Below are 16,948 nucleotides of genomic sequence, written 5' to 3'. Positions count from 1 at the left end.
CTACTTTTTTAGTAATGAAATATAAATACTCAAATGTCTTAAGTACCCCTGTAAAGTAAGTCTGGTTCCCTGACCAACTCCACTGAATCTCATATGAAAACCCACATCTGGACAATGCCAATATCTGGACTGCAATGATCCTATTTTATGAAATAATTCTGCAAGTCCATAATTTGAGGGTCATAAATGATAAGGACTTTTGGTGGTTCATTGGCAACTTTTTGTACAAATCTGAAAGGGGTTCATGTCAAGATGCTGTCAAATTTGGTTAAATTCTGTTCAGTGGTTCCTGATACATCAGTTAAAGATATTTATATTTTAGTAACATTTTCCTTGTCAAGGATAGTCTGTGCAAAATTTGGTTCCATGTATGTTATGTTTTGCTTGAGATGCTGAAAATAGGAACTGTTTAGACATGGGACAACACTATGAACAATTGATGACACATGCTGGACATGGGACAACACTATGAACAACTGATGACACATGCTGGACATGGGACAACACTGAACAACTGATGACACATGCTGGACATGGGACAACACTATGAACAACTGATGACACATGCTGGACATGGGACAACACTATGAACAACTGATGACACATGCTGGACATGGGACAACACTATGAACAACTGATGACACATGCTGGACATGGGACAACACTATGAATAACAGACAATACCATGAGCTACAATGACCTTATGGCCAGGTCAGCTAAAAGACTCACTTGATACTGATGCACTCATGAATTCTGCAGAAAGTCTCAAATATTAGCAGGCGAGCATTTTCAATGAAGTCTTCCAGGCAGGCCACGAGGAAGAAATCGTTAATTAAAACCTTCAAAGAAAAAAGAAATTTGAAAATTAGTGCTATTATGATATAAATTTCTGTTAATGAAGGTGAGACATGAATACAAAACGTATCAAGATACACAATTAGGCATACTGTAACAATTTATGCACATAATATTGTAAATAAAGTTTTTTTTATATAATATATAACCAGGGTTTTGAAATTTTCGTATTTAAAAAGTGCATGTCCTATGGACATGTGGCTTTTTAGAAATGTCTGACTTCCCGCCAAACAACTTGTAAAAGTCTTTTTATTTCCAACATGTGATTAAAAGAAGCAAAAGACACCGTAAAAAGCCTGCTTGTGATAACCTCATGTTGACAGACTTTGACTTCCCATTCAGGGGCAGTAGTAATAAGATGTTCTACATAGCTGGCATGGTGACATATGATGTCAAATTGGCACCACTTTCAGTTATGAACAACTAGACACCATAGGAAGTCTTTAAGTCAAAACCCCTTATTCATGTGACCACCAAATGACAAGATTTAAAGACTGTTGCTATTGTGATGGTCATAACTGAAGTCCAAGTAGCACCAGTTTCATTTTTGAATAAATAGACCTTGGGATGAATTTTTTTGGTAAAGTTTCATGACATTCCTCCAAACAGTTTTGGAAGAGTAGCAATAACAGGCTTGTGCTGATGGATGGACGGATAACAGAAAACAGGTCGTCCCATAAGTTTTTCTAGTCTACGACCAGTAAAGCTAATAAAAAGTAAAACAATCTGAAGCTACTGACCAAGAAAATAAAAGAACCCTGTTCACTACTATTTTGTCAGTAAATGCCTTAGTGAGAGGAGCATGTGTTGGGGAAACAAAGTTAGAAGACTGAGCATTCAGGGGCCATAAGTCATCTAAAGGCTCACATGGAATAGTGGAAAATAAAAATAAAATACATTCAGGATCTTATCAATTTAAAGCTGCATGCCAAATTTTGCTGAAATCCAACAATTCTGGGTAAAATACTTCCTCAGAAATCAAAGTCAGAGAAATGGCATTTAGGGGCCATAACTCTTCTACATGATGCTGGTGATATGCTCATCCATATATGCAATATAGTTTTCTTATCCTTTTAATATGACTGTGAAAGCGAAGTACCCTGGCATATATTTTTTTTTTAAACTGCCTTCCCTGGGTAACATGTATGTTTAAATGGAACAGCCCTAAAGCCGTAGCTCTGTTTAGCAACTGTTAAAATGTGGCCTTAATTTTAAAGATGGTGCTAAGCCTTGGGAAAAAAAGCAAAAGCTGAATGAGAATAATACAAAGAGTTAAATAATATTTATGATGAGGAAAAGGCAAATAAACATTTCAGCAGACATAGCCAAAAAGTAACTGATACTAACGAGGACAATATTATGCAGCATGACTGGTGTACAGTGTTCATGAAAACGAACACAGGAAAAATAAATTCTATTTTTAGTTCAGCACTAGTAGAGATTCATCCAGACAAATAATTTTTTTCAATCTACTGGTACTTTTGGCTACAAAGAAATTTATGTTAAATTTTAATAATAATAATAACAATAATAATAATAATGATAATAATAAATTTAATATTAATAATAAAATAATAATAATAATAATAATGAAAATACTAATAAAATCTATGCGACTCAGAGCTACCAATAATCATATTATTCCACCCATTTTTTAAACTCCATTATTATATGATGATGAAAGGTCAAAAAATTAAGTAAATAAATTAAGTAGTGAGACATGATATTATAACTTACACTTTCACATTCTCGAAGCTTCTGCTGAGCTCCATCAAAGTCAAAATGCACATACAGACATTCAACAAACTCTGTAATTGGGTCCTTGTATGTGTAGGATTCCTGGTGAAAAAAACACAAGGGGGAAATGGATGTAAGAATTACTTAACACAAAATTTTCAGAAACAAACTGCTAAAACCAGGAACAGTTCATTAGTTCTGTTAGTCCAGGAATATTTATAACCAAAATTGCCATTATTTCTTTAACTATGTAGAAACTTATAATCAAGACCTAACCAATTTCACCTATTTTCATTTGTTCATTTAATGCCAAACAGTGAGAGCATTCTGACTTATATCTGTGCAGATTTTCACGATGGCAGAAGAGTAAAACAGGACAGATTTTCACTTTACATGCAGAGCTGTGTTTTCTGACAAGCTTGCATTTTCTTATGAGGTGTGTGATTTGGATTTTTAACGTCGCTTTAACAACTCTTCAATCATAACACTACAATGTTTTGCAATGTGACAGTTTATAGTGGTGTCTAGCACTGGAACATCATGCCGCAGACATGTAGCATCATGTCCTACCCAGTCACATTATCCTGACAACAGACCATCTAGTCCTAACACTAACCTCTTAATGCTGAGCACGAAGTGAGGTATCTGTCTGTACCATTTTATAAGCCTCTTGTACCACTTGGACAGGTTTCGAACCTGCGACCCCTCCACATCTGAGGCAGATGCTATAACCACTTAGGCCACCGAAGTGGTTTATTTTCTTATGCATTGAAATAAGACAAGACTACCAAGCCTGTAATGTATGATTAATTTGCTTTTGACTAATATGACAGCCTGATATATATTAGGTAAGATATTTACTGTTTTCGGCTTGGAAGTTTGATTTGTTTGTTTCCAGAAACTGAATGAGACAATGGCTTGTTTTGGCCATTAAAAAAAACAACATGTTTAATGATTCACTTGAACTTTATTTTTAATTACTAATCTTCTATTAACATACTGACATGCTTCTTTTTTATATTTAACAGGCAATATCCATTACCATAATAATAGTGCATCATTCCTATCCTGTATGCTGTAAACATCCTTAGCCAAATGTCGGGGTGCCAGTCTACAACAAAGCACTCTGAACCTGAATTCGTCATTTTGAGCCAATGCAGAGGTGACAATTTTATCAAAGCCTTTTTTGAAAGCAAAGCTCCAAGGTAAACTACCACCAAAACAACTAAAAGAACTCTTGATTCTTACACATCTGTCTGGCCACAGGTAAAAAGAAACTTTCTTCTGAAGTTAAAAAAACTTAATACATCAAGGAATTATATTAATCAAGAAAACTGAAGAACACCAATAACTTGGATAGATGATCCACTGATTGTAAACTGTAACAGAATGATATACATTGTGTAATTCTGCAACTTGCTGAATTCATAATCTTTGCTTCATAAGATGGTAGTGTTATGTATATTTGATTTAATTTAATTTTTTGTTTGTTAGTTTTTAAAAATTTTTTATTCCATTACATGTTATTGTAATATAACTTTATTTACTGGAATAGAGTTCAGTTCTGACTGATTTTTTTATATTTTTCAAAGTAAACAACTAATAGTAGAAACATTTTATCTAATGCTGACCTAGGTAAAGGACCTTGGTTCAGAACCAGTGAGAGTTGTAGTAAACAACTCTTTTAAAAATATTTTTAAAAATTCTTTCTCCGAGTAAGATTCATAAAGTGTAATCATGGCCATACTTAGAGTATGTGACAAAAAACATGTGTTTATTGTTACAAACTTTTGGTTTTCCCAGCAGGATGAACTACTGACCTCCATCTGGGCATCTGTTTTGTGTCCTGGTTAGACTTATTATTAATGTTCTGAGAAGGAATTGCCATTCTTGCCTTAACACTTGAGACGTTAGTGTTTTATGTTGTGACTAGTTTTGGCCTAATTATTTTGTTTTCTTCAATTTATTTGGATTTCAAGATTGTTTTCTCTGGAAATACTAGTGCTCGAAATTAATTCTTGGATAAAGACATTTATCAAAATGTACACAGAATCCAAAAACGGGAATATTATTTTCTGTCACTCAACAAAGAACTGTTGACACATCAGTACAATGCTGACCACATCAGGATTCAAACTCAGTTTCATTAGGACTTTTTATTACCAGGACTTCTATTTATTAATTCTTAGATTCATTTTGGATGTAATTCGTACAACCGTACGTTTTTTCCCATCATTTTTTACTTGTTTTTTTAGGGAAATAAATTATTTGATAAATTTGACAAAGCTTGTTGTTTTCACTCTTTTCTTGTTACTTTTGTAAGAGCCTAAACATGTAAAAGTAGGAACTTTAAAAGTATAAGGGATGCCAATGCCACTGTAACCTCTGTCGGAAACATGACAGCTAATTTGGGTTAAACAATCAGATTAAGTTACGATACCAAAACACAGTCTCTGAAGAACAAAAATCTGAAAGGAAATTTGGCCAACAAGCATTATTTGGACATTAAAGTGTATCCCATAACAGTGAAACTTGCAAAGAAACAGCTGAAGACTATGCAGAGCTATGTGAACGATGTCACTTTTTTCTACCAACACAAATAGGAATGATCCTGAAGCATTGCTTTCTTTTTCTCCTCTTTCTCTCCAACAGACACATGCACACTGTAATAGTAATGAGACTTGGGGATGATACTGCTTAATTGCAGATGCTGAGTTACGACAAGTTTTTTATTTTTTTTAAAAGCCTAATTTGAGAGGTATGCCATAACCTACAGCTTAATGCCTAAAGGAAAGATGAAATCATGTGGATGTCATGACACTCAGTTACTACTGCCAAAAGTAAAGGTAAAATCATGTGGCTGTCATGACACTCACAGTCACTGTTTATTGTCAAAAGTAAAGGTAAAATCATGTGGATGTCATGACAATCATAGTCACTGTTTATTGTCAAAAGTAAAGGTAAAATCAAGTGGATGTCACGACACTCACATTCACTATTATTGTCAAAAGTAAAGGTAAAATCATGTGGCTGTCATGACACTCACAGTCACTTTTTTTGTCAAAAGGTAAAATCATGTGGATGTCATGACAATCATAGTCACTGTTTATTGTCAAAAGTAAAGGTAAAATCATGTGGCTGTCATGACACTCACAATCACTTTTTTTTGTCAAAAGGTAAAATCTTGTGGATGTCATGACAATCAGTCACTGTTTATTGTCAAAAGTAAAGGTAAAATCAAGTGGATGTCACGACACTCAGTCACTATTTATTGTCAAAAGTAAAGGTAAAAACATGTGGCTGTCATGACACTCACAGTCACTGTTTATTGCCAAAAGTAAAGGTAAAAACATGTGGCTGTCATGACACTCACAGTCACTGTTTATTGCCAAAAGTAAATGTAAAATCATGTGGCTGTCATGACACTCACAGTCACTATTATTGTCAAAAGTAAAGGTAAAATCATGTGGCTGTCATGACAATCATAGTCACTGTTTATTGCCAAAAGTTAAGGTAAAATCATGTGGCTGTCATGACACTCAGTCACTATTATTGTCAAAAGTATAGGTAAAATCATGTGGAGATCATGACACTCAGTCACCATATCCCAGACCAATTGTGTAAAATGGTTCAGTAAAAAGCAGACTTAGAAGTGGCAAATGTTAATCATTTTCTCAATGAAACTTATGCCCAACTTCTTTATTTGGTTAAAGAAAACCTAAGATCATCTGATATTACATATCTCTAATCGGAAGAGAGACTAATCACCCCGAAAATGAGCCACCCAATGAAAAATGTATGAAGGTTAGGTAGTTAGAAGAAAATAATGATAAAGAATGCAATAAGAAAACATGACTAATACATCACACTGTGAACAATTACTGTAGGAAAGTCATCTTCAGCAATTGATGTATGGTCATGATGGGGGACATTCAAAAAGGCTTTTATACCAAGAAAACCAAGAGGGAATCCCACACAGACCAACTTTAAGTCTGACAATATGCAGTTGCAGAACCTATCATGGAGTTGGAACAATGCCAATTGTAAACGGATCATAATATTAAGAAAGTACCGAGGAAAATGTTTGGTGTTTTAAAAAAAAAGATATACTGCCAATGATCAGTACAAAATATATATTTGTTGATAATTTGAGTCCTACTGCAAACTGCACAGACCCAGTTCTGCCACTGCATAATGCATTGGCAGATCTGGTTTCTGCAGTTTGTTAGGGGTACTCAGAGGAACACAAACTACAGGTCACAATTTGCTGGTGCATGATGACAGATCAGGGTCTATGTTGTTTGTTGTTGTTGTTTTGGGTTTAATGCCATTTCACAGAGCATGATAGGCTATACATGGCAGCCAGTAAAATTGATGGAGGAAGAACCCAGGGAAAAAACTGCAGTAAGAACCACTGATCCACATGAAGCTACTGGCAAGCTTTCTCACACACCCAGATCGGCCAAGCCCAAGACAGTGTTTTTTGTAGTTAGTCTCAAGTGAGTACATACAGTATTTTTTTTACAGGGCTTGTATAGTTCAGTAATATGAGCAATCATTTAAAGTGTTTATGTTAGCCATCCCCAAGTCTAAACTTAAACAGAGTTTAGTATCGGTCAAATAGAGACTGCTGGAAAATGTTGTTCATAGTGCCAACTCAGTCCAGGACACAAGACAGTCATCAGGGATGTGTGAACTCTTTCCATTTATTACTTTTAGAACCTTTATCATTCCATATCATATTCTAATGGCAAAGGAATACCTTTACCATTCCATACATATCATGTTCTAATGGCAATGGAATACCTTTATCATTCCATATCAAGTTCTAATGGCAATGGAATACCTTTACCATTCCATATCATGTTCTAATGGCAATGGAATACCTTTATCATTCCATATCATGTTCTAATGGCAATGGAATACCTTTACCATTCCATATCAAGTTCTAATGGCAAAGGAATACCTTTACCATTCCATATCAAGTTCTAATGGCAAAGGAATACCTTTATCATTCCATATCAAGTTCTAATGGCAATGGAATACCTTTACCATTCCATATCATGTTCTAATGGCAATGGAATACCTTTACCATTCCATATCAAGTTCTAATTGCAATGGAATACCTTTATCATTCCATATCATGTTGTAATGGCAATGGAATACCTTTATCATTCCATATCATGTTCTAATGGCAATGGAATACCTTTATCATTCCATATCATGTTGTAATGGCAATGGAATACCTTTATCATTCCATATCATGTTCTAATGGCAATGGAATACCTTTACCATTCCATATCATGTTGAAATGGCAATGGAATACCTTTACCATTCCATATCATATTCTAATGGCAATGGAATACCTTTACCATTCCATATCATGTTGAAATGGCAATGGAATACCTTTACCATTCCATATCATGTTCTAAGTGCAAACGAATACATAACAAAATATTAATGTTTAAGCAACATTATTTTGCTTTAAAATGCATTCACACACTGCAGGAATATTTTGTATGTAATGGTTAGGAATGGTATTTTTACCTTTACTTTTGGCACTAAGCTAAAACTTGGCAGATGGAAAATATCTGTAATATTTCTAGCTGGGCAAAACTATGCTGATTTGTAAGGTGCAAATACTTATATTTTGTACCTGTTGAATGACCTTGACAAGATCTTTCAGCACTGTCCTCCGCCTGGCCTTATTTGTGATGACAGCGGTTGTAAGATACCTCAAAATGTGGGGGCAAACAGTCTGGATGGCATTCAGATAGCTGAAAATGGAAACAAACTAAAAATTATCTTTCCTTTATTTTGTGCTGATTTAACAAAAGTTCTGATAAGCAGCAGTCTTTTCAGCACCCTTTCACAAGTCTCTCGAAATGACAGATGCTTTACCACCTGAAAAGAATTTCCAGGAATTCGTGATAAGACCATTTCTTTTTTTAAACTGCTGACTGTTGAAACCATCACCGATATTCTCTCGAGATAAGATTTTCAAATTAGCTGCTGTGACAGCCATATTGGATGCAAGATTGGCACCATTTTTATTTTGGAAAACCAAGACAACAAAAGAAGACTTGTCAAAACCCAATGCCAATATGACTTTATTCCAAAGATTTTTGCTGACAAGACTTTTTTCTATGAGTTCTAGTTGATCAAACATGAAAAATTGTGCTAAGATTTTTAAGATGGCTGCTTTGGTGGCCATCTTTGGGATCAAAATCAGCACCTGTCCATTTTCATTCATAACCAACTGGTATATGACTTAACACTGTTGTGGAGTAGCAATACCAACATTTTCAAAAGGGTCACTTTGAAAGTCAAATTGGCACAATTTCAATTAAGATAAACTAGACATCTTAAAAAGTCTTCTTGTGAAAACCCCATGCTGATATGGCCATCCACTCAGGTGGAGCAGCAAATACAAGATTATCACGATGGTTACTGTGGCAGCCATACTGGATGCCAGATAAGAACCATTTTCTTTTATGACCAATTGGACATTGTATTGTCTTTCAGTGAAAACCTTATTGTAATATGACCATCACAATCAGCCAGAGTAGTGCCAAAATTCTCAAGATGACTGCTGTGCTATCCATACTGGTTGTCCATCAGCACCATTTTCAATTAGAACTGATCTTTGGGATCAATGTTGCATCTGTAGTCTGATTCCTCCAAGTAGTTTAGGAAAAAGAAGCAATAACAGACATGTGCTAATGAACATAAGGATTGTGAACAACAGTTCATCCCATATCCTCTTCTTCTCTATGTCCCTTAAAGCTAAAAAGGATTGTGATGTTTTGTCACTCATACTGATGGTATCTCTTGCTGAGTGTAAGAACCAGTCTGATAACAAATGTTCAACAGGTTACTAATAGGAAAAAGAATAGTGCAGAAATCTTTATTACTTCTACTTGAGAGCCATCTTTAGCTCTTCAACTTTCTTTCTTCTTTCAAATGCTATTCATTTATGATACATCATCTTCCAGTGCTCCTACACAGATGTATTGTGATGCAAAGTAGAATGATATTCAGGCTGAAGTACATCTATCGATAATGTACATCACTGTAGAAAATATTTCCGTACTGACGAATCTTTACACTATTAATTGAATCATTGCATATTGAAGTCCCTTTCAATGTTCCATACATCTTCAGGTCCAATTTGATTAATTTGATTATCAACTATACGTGTTATAAGAGCAAGATTCTGCACATCTTTGCAGCAATGGTATAGTATATGTTTCATCCGTGAAAATCTCAATGATATACGGTACATCTGATTCTGAACAGTCATGACAATGCTACTTGTCTTGGACGATGATGACATAACAAAGTGATTATGATTTTTACTATTTCTTTATAACTAGAAACATGTTCATGGAACAAGTGTGTCCATCCAAAGTCTGTGAAAACTGACCTAAATGTGTTCATGGAACAAGTGTGTCCATCCAAAGTCTGTGAAAACTGACCTAAATGTGTTCATGGAACATGGGTGTCCATCCAAAGTCTGTGAAAACTGACCTAAATGTGTTCATGGAACATGGGTGTCCATCCAAAGTCTGTGAAAACTGACCTAAATGTGTTCATGGAACATGGGTGTCCATCCAAAGTCTGTGAAAACTGACCTAAATGTGTTCATGGAACATGGGTGTCCCAAAGTCTGTGAAAACTGACCTAAATGTGTTCAAGGAACATGCATTTTCCACCAAAGTGCATGAAAACTGACCGAAATGTGTTCATGGAACATGCATTTTCCACCAAATTGCATGAAAACTGATGTAAATGTGTTCATCGAACAAGTGTCCCAAAGAAGTCTGTGAAAACAGACCTAAATGGGTTCATGGAACATGGGTGTCCCACCAAAGTCTGTGACAAACTGACCTAAGTGTGTTCATGGGAGATGTGTATCCCAACAAATTTATGAAAAATGACATTAAATGTGTTAATGAGGTATGTCCCAACAAAGTCTGTGAAAACTGACCTAAATGAGTTCATGGAACATGCAAGTCACACCAATTTGCATGCAAACTGACCAAAATATGTTCATGGAACATGCATGTCACACCAAAGTGCATGAAAAATGACCTAAAGGTGACCAACGTCTGACAGATAGACAAGATAAACACAATCTGCCCAAACATTGTCAGGAGGGATACAAATTTACTCATCCTTACACACCCACCACCATTAAGGCATTCTGGAGTACTGCCATGACTTTCAAAACACAAGCACTACATGATGTTGCCATCTATCACAAAGTGATACCTTTGACATGCTATCAGCAAATAAAAATCATTTTGACATGCTATGCACTAGTAAAAGACATTACTTAAGCTGAATAAAATCAGGGGAATGTATATAAAAAAATTAGGAACAATTCCTTACAGCTGCTGATATAGGAACATGTCAATGATGAGGTCACGACCTTTGGGATGGTTGAAAAAGACAAATAAACTCCAGTGAACCAACCAAGTCCTCTGTTGTAGTGACAGCAGAGCTGATGAAAAAGTCTGCAACAGAAAAATAAAAATCCAGCAGATTAAACGAGTGACAAAGTATTCAAAAGGTCTGGCTCCAAAACTGTTTGGAACAATAAACTAGCAGCATGTTATAGAAACCAAGAAATCCTTTTTTTCTTCATTTTGGAGACAAGAAACACTTGCTGAAGTCATTATTTTGAGCTTCTTCAGCTTTAAAGAATTAATTAATTAATTCTGCTTTAATTAATGAGGAAATAACTGTCATTTCATTACTTTACCAAACAAGTCATGCACCAAGAACTGCAGACTAATATATTTAAAATGTTCTGTATTGAGATATTTCAGATGTTCTGTATGGAGCCACCAGATAAAGAGAAATCTGCCTTTGTGGACAGAAAACTTTTCAGAATGGCTTCATTTAAGCTCTGATGAAAATAAATAAAATGGTTTCTTAAGTTGTCAGGGTTTTCTGTAAGTTTCTCAACTTGAAAATCCTAAATGATTTTAAAATACTTTATCTCAAATTTGTGGCCCACTGATGTTGGGATTAGAGTTTATTTTTGGCCCCTAAGAAACCCTGAAAAATTCCTATCTATAAACTAAATTACAAATACTACCAACATTTGCATCGATGACTTCTTTGAGCCTGTTCAAGTCTTCCAGAGCAGTTTCCCAGTTCTGCATGAGAATCTCCGATGCCAGCTTTCCCCACAATGTGTCCAGGTAACTCCTGTCATTTGGAGGCAGCTGTATGAAAAGAATAAATAAAAGTTCAAATTTGTTTCTTAACTGCTAGAAATATCCCTCTCCTTGACCCTTAATGTCTCAGCCTACAACCAGCTGGGTTCTGCTTAGTATTCTTGTACATGATGATTGTCCAAGACTTCATCGACTTAAGGAAAGAAGTTTTTACAGGGACTAGACTGTAGTATGCAAAATGCAGATAATAGTAATGTATATGATGGCAAAGATCACAAGGATCCTGCCCATACAAGTTATTGTGCTGTGTCTCTAGGACTTTATTATTCCCATTGCCTAAGTGCTACATTGATTTCACAGGCCGATGTGCCACAAACATCAATCAGTCATATGACCCTCCTTGTATATAACATCTGCATAATCTTATATCAATAACAATGTTGTTATTACTGTCCAAAATGTAATATGTGTCTTTCTATCTGTTGAACACAAGAACAAAAAGAAAGAAAGAAAGAAAGAAAGAATTATTTTACAACAGTGACTCACCAAGATGCGAACAAAGTAGAGATATTCTGCTGCGCCTGAGTAGTTACCACATTCATACTGGAACTTGGCATAATTGTACAAGGTTTCCACCATCTCGGCCTTGAACTGTATAAAGAATATATAGCATCAAACACCAAGTCTAATTTCCAAGGATACTATCAAGACTGACGATTAATCAAGTACAGAAATGAATGAATATGCAAGAGTAACTCTCAAAGCCTGTCACAGCAAATACACCCACTCCTGATTACTGTCCACTCTCCCAATACAACATTAACTGCCTCTAAGCCAGTGGCCCAGAAGCCACAATCCTGCACCACCAACTCTCCTCAAACTAGTAACAAGAGAGTCACAACTAAAAAACCAATACATAAGTAAGTGTTCTTCTCTCATGATTCCATACTAGGAAATACTTTCTTTTGAAAAAGAAATATCTGAAATGTCACTACATTTTGTACATTTGACCTCAGACCCTATCCAGGAAGTTGTTTGTGTGTGTGTGTTAGAATCAATAAACTATACACCTCTTGTTCACAGTCACCATAAGGAAGCAACCAGCACCTCTATGGAAAAGGTGAATTTTTCTCCTTCACCTACCATAGCAAGGTTATTGTTCCTTATTATCCAAATGCTATAAAATCATTATAATTATTGAGGAGAAGGTAGGTTTGAAAACTTCTCTCTGAAGACAAGACCCCAGTGTGGAATGTGAACAACCTTCCATTCATGAAGTACAGATGTACCAAGCATCATCTCTTAATCTCAAACTGCTTTGTAGTTATGGAGAAGAGAAAGGGTGACTGAAAACAAAACTTGAAATAATAAACTAAGACCGTGACACTGAAGATAGGACCCCCAATATGGCAGTAAAGATACAAGACAAACCGCAGTCAATGACTCCATGGTCAATACAGGCAGACATGAATATCAGCCCTTATAAAATGAAACACAGAAAATAAAGAGAAGCACAACAATATTTAAATCATAGTCCCATTTCTAATCTCACACAGCCTTAAAGCTACATGTTGGACAGGAATGAAGGCTAGGAAACCGAAACTATTCAACCACGACCTTGACCTTATAAAGGACAAACAACATGGAGCACCACACCTACTATTAATGATGAGAAAACAAAGAAAAAAAATATTTAGCTGTGACCATGACCATACAATCCCAAAATGTACACATTCTAGTGAGGATGTACAAATATATCAAGTATAATTCCTAAATCTCAAACTGCTTTACAATTACAGTGCAGAAGGGAATGGATGATGAAAATGTAAAATACTGAGCAATAAAACTTCACTATGAACATAAAAATTTTCAAGCTGCATGCTAAACACTATCTAGTAATGATGTATAGGTATACCACCAAGTTTGATTCATTAATCTCAAATGTCTAAAAAGTTGTGTAGCAGAAAGGAAAGGGTGATGGAAAATGGAAAATACTATGCTGTGACCTTCACCTTGAAGATAAAACCCCCAATGTGGCACACAAAAAAATTTCTAATACTAATACCAGGTTTTAATACTTAATCTAAAGTAACTTAAAATTACTGAGCAGAAATGAAAGCCAGAACTTTGACCAGGACAGCTAAAAATCTGTGTTTTTAAAAATAGATAACACGAAATCTAATAAACTTGCAGATTAAATGAATACAATACTTACACCATGCTCTTTGTATAAAAAGTCAGACAACTGCCTCCCATCCCTGAAATTATAGAAAATGATTGAATAAAATGTCTTAACATAGTTATTCACCTATAATGATAGGTACAACAAAAAAATCTCATAAACTGCACATCAAGGTCACCTGCTTATAAAAGCCACTTTCTGCCAGTTGTATAGGTGGCCTTTATAAACTGGTCTGACTGTATCTTAAAACCAATTATGATTTGGTGTGGACAGCAGGCCAATCATAACTCTGATTGTGATTGGCAGGCCAATAATGACTATTATTGTGGTCAACAATGGTGTCAGCATTTGTAAATGCATATTGTCAGGGTTCACAATAAGAGGCAATTTAGGCAAAACTGTTGCACCCTAGATATTATACCACCTAAACACACCCAAAAATGCATTGATTTCACACTGTTCTCCCACTCCCTTTTGTTGGAATACAATGAATTAATACCTGAAGCAAAAAGTTCACTTTTGTGTCAAAAAGGTGTATAGTTAGAAAACAAACTTTCATGCTATGTAGTAAAATTTGGTCCTAATTTGACAATCATAATTGGTAGAAATTACACTGCAAACTATGGAAGTCCCAATAAAAATCCATACAAGATTCTCAAAAGAAACAACTGAGAAAAAAACCCTGAAAATTCAGATTTCTGTTTTGCCCTATGTGAAGTTAATTATGCCTTAGTGGATGAAACCAAGTCGATTATTAATTACATTGTTAGTTTTATCCAGTATTTCATGCAATAAATATATGAAAAGATGACTCTACTATGGAAACAATGTTTATACATAAATTGTATTAAAGCACAATAAGAAAAGTCTCAATATTTTTTTAAAATAGAAACGTTTAATTGTACAGCAGAACTTTGATTATCTGTCACCCTATTAACCGTCAGTCTCTGTTAACCATCAGGGCATTGTACATCAAAATGTTAAAAACAGGTACATCTACTGTATAATATTTTTATTGCACATATTCTGTTATCTATTCTCATATCCATCATGGTCTTGGTCCCACACCTTGAAGGATTGTTGTTGTTGTCGTTGTTGTTGTAGGGTTTAATGCCATTTTTTCAGCACACGATAGGCTATACATGGCGGCCAGTATTAATGGTGGAGGAAGAACCACGGAAAGAAGCACCAACCCACGAGAAGCTACTGGCAAGTTTTCTCACATACCCACACTGGCCGAATCCGAGACTCGAACCCACGCAGACAGAGGTGAGATGGCAGTGATCCGTAATGAAGAGCACTTTAGACTACTCGGCCACTCGGGGCTCCCCCCCCCCCCGATGGATAATTGAAGTTCTACTGTACTTAATCTAGATTTAAATCATCTGACATGAAAATACGGAAAAAAATAAACTTTCAAGCAACAATTTTGAACATTATAAATTCTGCACTTGATATGCTCACTTCTCCCTACATCTGCTTCAATTTGCTGTAGAAAGGTCATCTTGCAAAAAATAAGCGAGTCCAGCATTTACTTGGTATTGTGGATTTTCATAGTTACAAAATTTAATCCTCATCTGATCCAAAAAGGTGTTACATTTATAGGGATGTTAGAATTAACATTTTAGATAATAGGTCTAACCTTGAACTCTGCATCTGCCTGATTACTTCTGGATCTTCAAAGATCTTTGTAATGAGGTCAGTCTCCATCTGTAATTGCTTCAGCTCCATAACAACATGCCCTCTCTTCTCCTTTAAACCTAAAGTAACAATCGCAGGGATGAATGTTCTAGAAGCCAAATCCACATACCACATTCAAAATAAAATTCAAATGAAATCATTAGTAATAAATTGAACAAATTACTGTTAAATATGGACAGATAATCCTAGGGTTAAAAAATGATATTATTTAACAACTAAACTTCAAAATTTCTTTGATTCATAAGGTCATTATGCTTAAAAGTCAATTGCACACTAAATGAACGACCGTATCCAAGTAACACCTGTTGTTGGAGAGTGTAAAGGGCTTGAAATTAGGATTTTTCCCTCTGTGTGTGTGTGTGTGTGTGATTTGGATTTTTAACATAGCTTTAAAATATTTTCAGTCATATCGCTATGATGTCTGCAGTGTCGCAGTTTATAGTGATGTCTAGCACTGGGGCATCATGCCGCAGACATGTAGCAGCATGTCCCACCCAGTCACATTATCTTGAAACCAGGCTGACCAATCCTAACACTAACCTCTTAATGCAGAGTGCCTAGTGAGCCAGCTGTTACTACCATTAATTAAAGTCTTTCAAACCCACAAGCTCCTGCATCTGTGGCAGACGCTCTAACCACTAAGCCATCGGAGTGGTTTTTCCCTCTGATCCACACGGTTACCATAGTAACATTTTTACAAATCCTATTTAGCTGAGCTTGGTAAAAGTACCGTGTTCACTTTCATCTTTCTCTGAAAATCATGCAGCCCTTCAATTTTGCATGATTTCGTCTACTTTCTCACTCTGTTCACTTCATCATGTATAAACTTTTGCTCATTCTGGTCATTATTTCATTTCAGATCTTTCCAAATGTCTCCACAAAATTAAGTGTATGTTTATCAAGAATGATCTAAAACTAAAACATTTTATTCTGTATAATTTTGTAATATTTCAGTGCCAGACTAGTTTGCTAAGAATGCCGTTTTTTACAATCAGCACCTTGGGAAGTACATGGGGTCATTTCCCGCCCCAGACATTTATTACACATCAGCGGATGCAGGGCCTTGGCAAGAGCTCCATATTCACAAACTTTAATCAGTTAAAAATGAAAGGGACTGCCATCACATGTTGTATTATAAACAGCCAACAAAAGACCATTTGTTAACTTATGAAAGAGTCTTTACTAATCCAATGGAATTCTTTGGGCCAAATTTTTTCATGATCACATAGCAAATTTAGTTTTCTAAGATTACCATATATGAAGCTTATTTCTCATAATTACAAAT

At 35.4% G+C, this 16,948-nt stretch overlaps 1 protein-coding gene across 1 annotated transcript in view; it reads right to left on the bottom strand.

Moving 5' to 3' along the window:
• The window catches only part of LOC149807728 (eukaryotic translation initiation factor 3 subunit E-like), a 58,256-nt gene that overhangs the window by 27,329 nt on the left and 13,979 nt on the right, over positions 1–16,948 (bottom strand). The window contains exons 3-10 of the mRNA XM_089969902.1: positions 15,605–15,722; positions 13,996–14,038; positions 12,327–12,431; positions 11,703–11,828; positions 10,987–11,111; positions 8,249–8,369; positions 2,593–2,694; positions 730–839 (exon numbers count right to left, since the gene is read on the bottom strand). Coding sequence (XP_089826028.1) covers positions 730–839; positions 2,593–2,694; positions 8,249–8,369; positions 10,987–11,111; positions 11,703–11,828; positions 12,327–12,431; positions 13,996–14,038; positions 15,605–15,722 — 850 coding nt within the window. The remainder of the gene's footprint in view (positions 1–729; positions 840–2,592; positions 2,695–8,248; positions 8,370–10,986; positions 11,112–11,702; positions 11,829–12,326; positions 12,432–13,995; positions 14,039–15,604; positions 15,723–16,948) is intronic.

The sequence above is a fragment of the Sinohyriopsis cumingii genome, chromosome 1 (genome assembly GCF_028554795.1).
Source record: "Sinohyriopsis cumingii isolate HCF-2022 chromosome 1, ASM2855479v2, whole genome shotgun sequence".
Classification (NCBI taxonomy): Eukaryota; Metazoa; Mollusca; class Bivalvia; order Unionida; family Unionidae; genus Sinohyriopsis; species Sinohyriopsis cumingii.
This window is presented reverse-complemented; position numbering and strand designations above follow the sequence as displayed.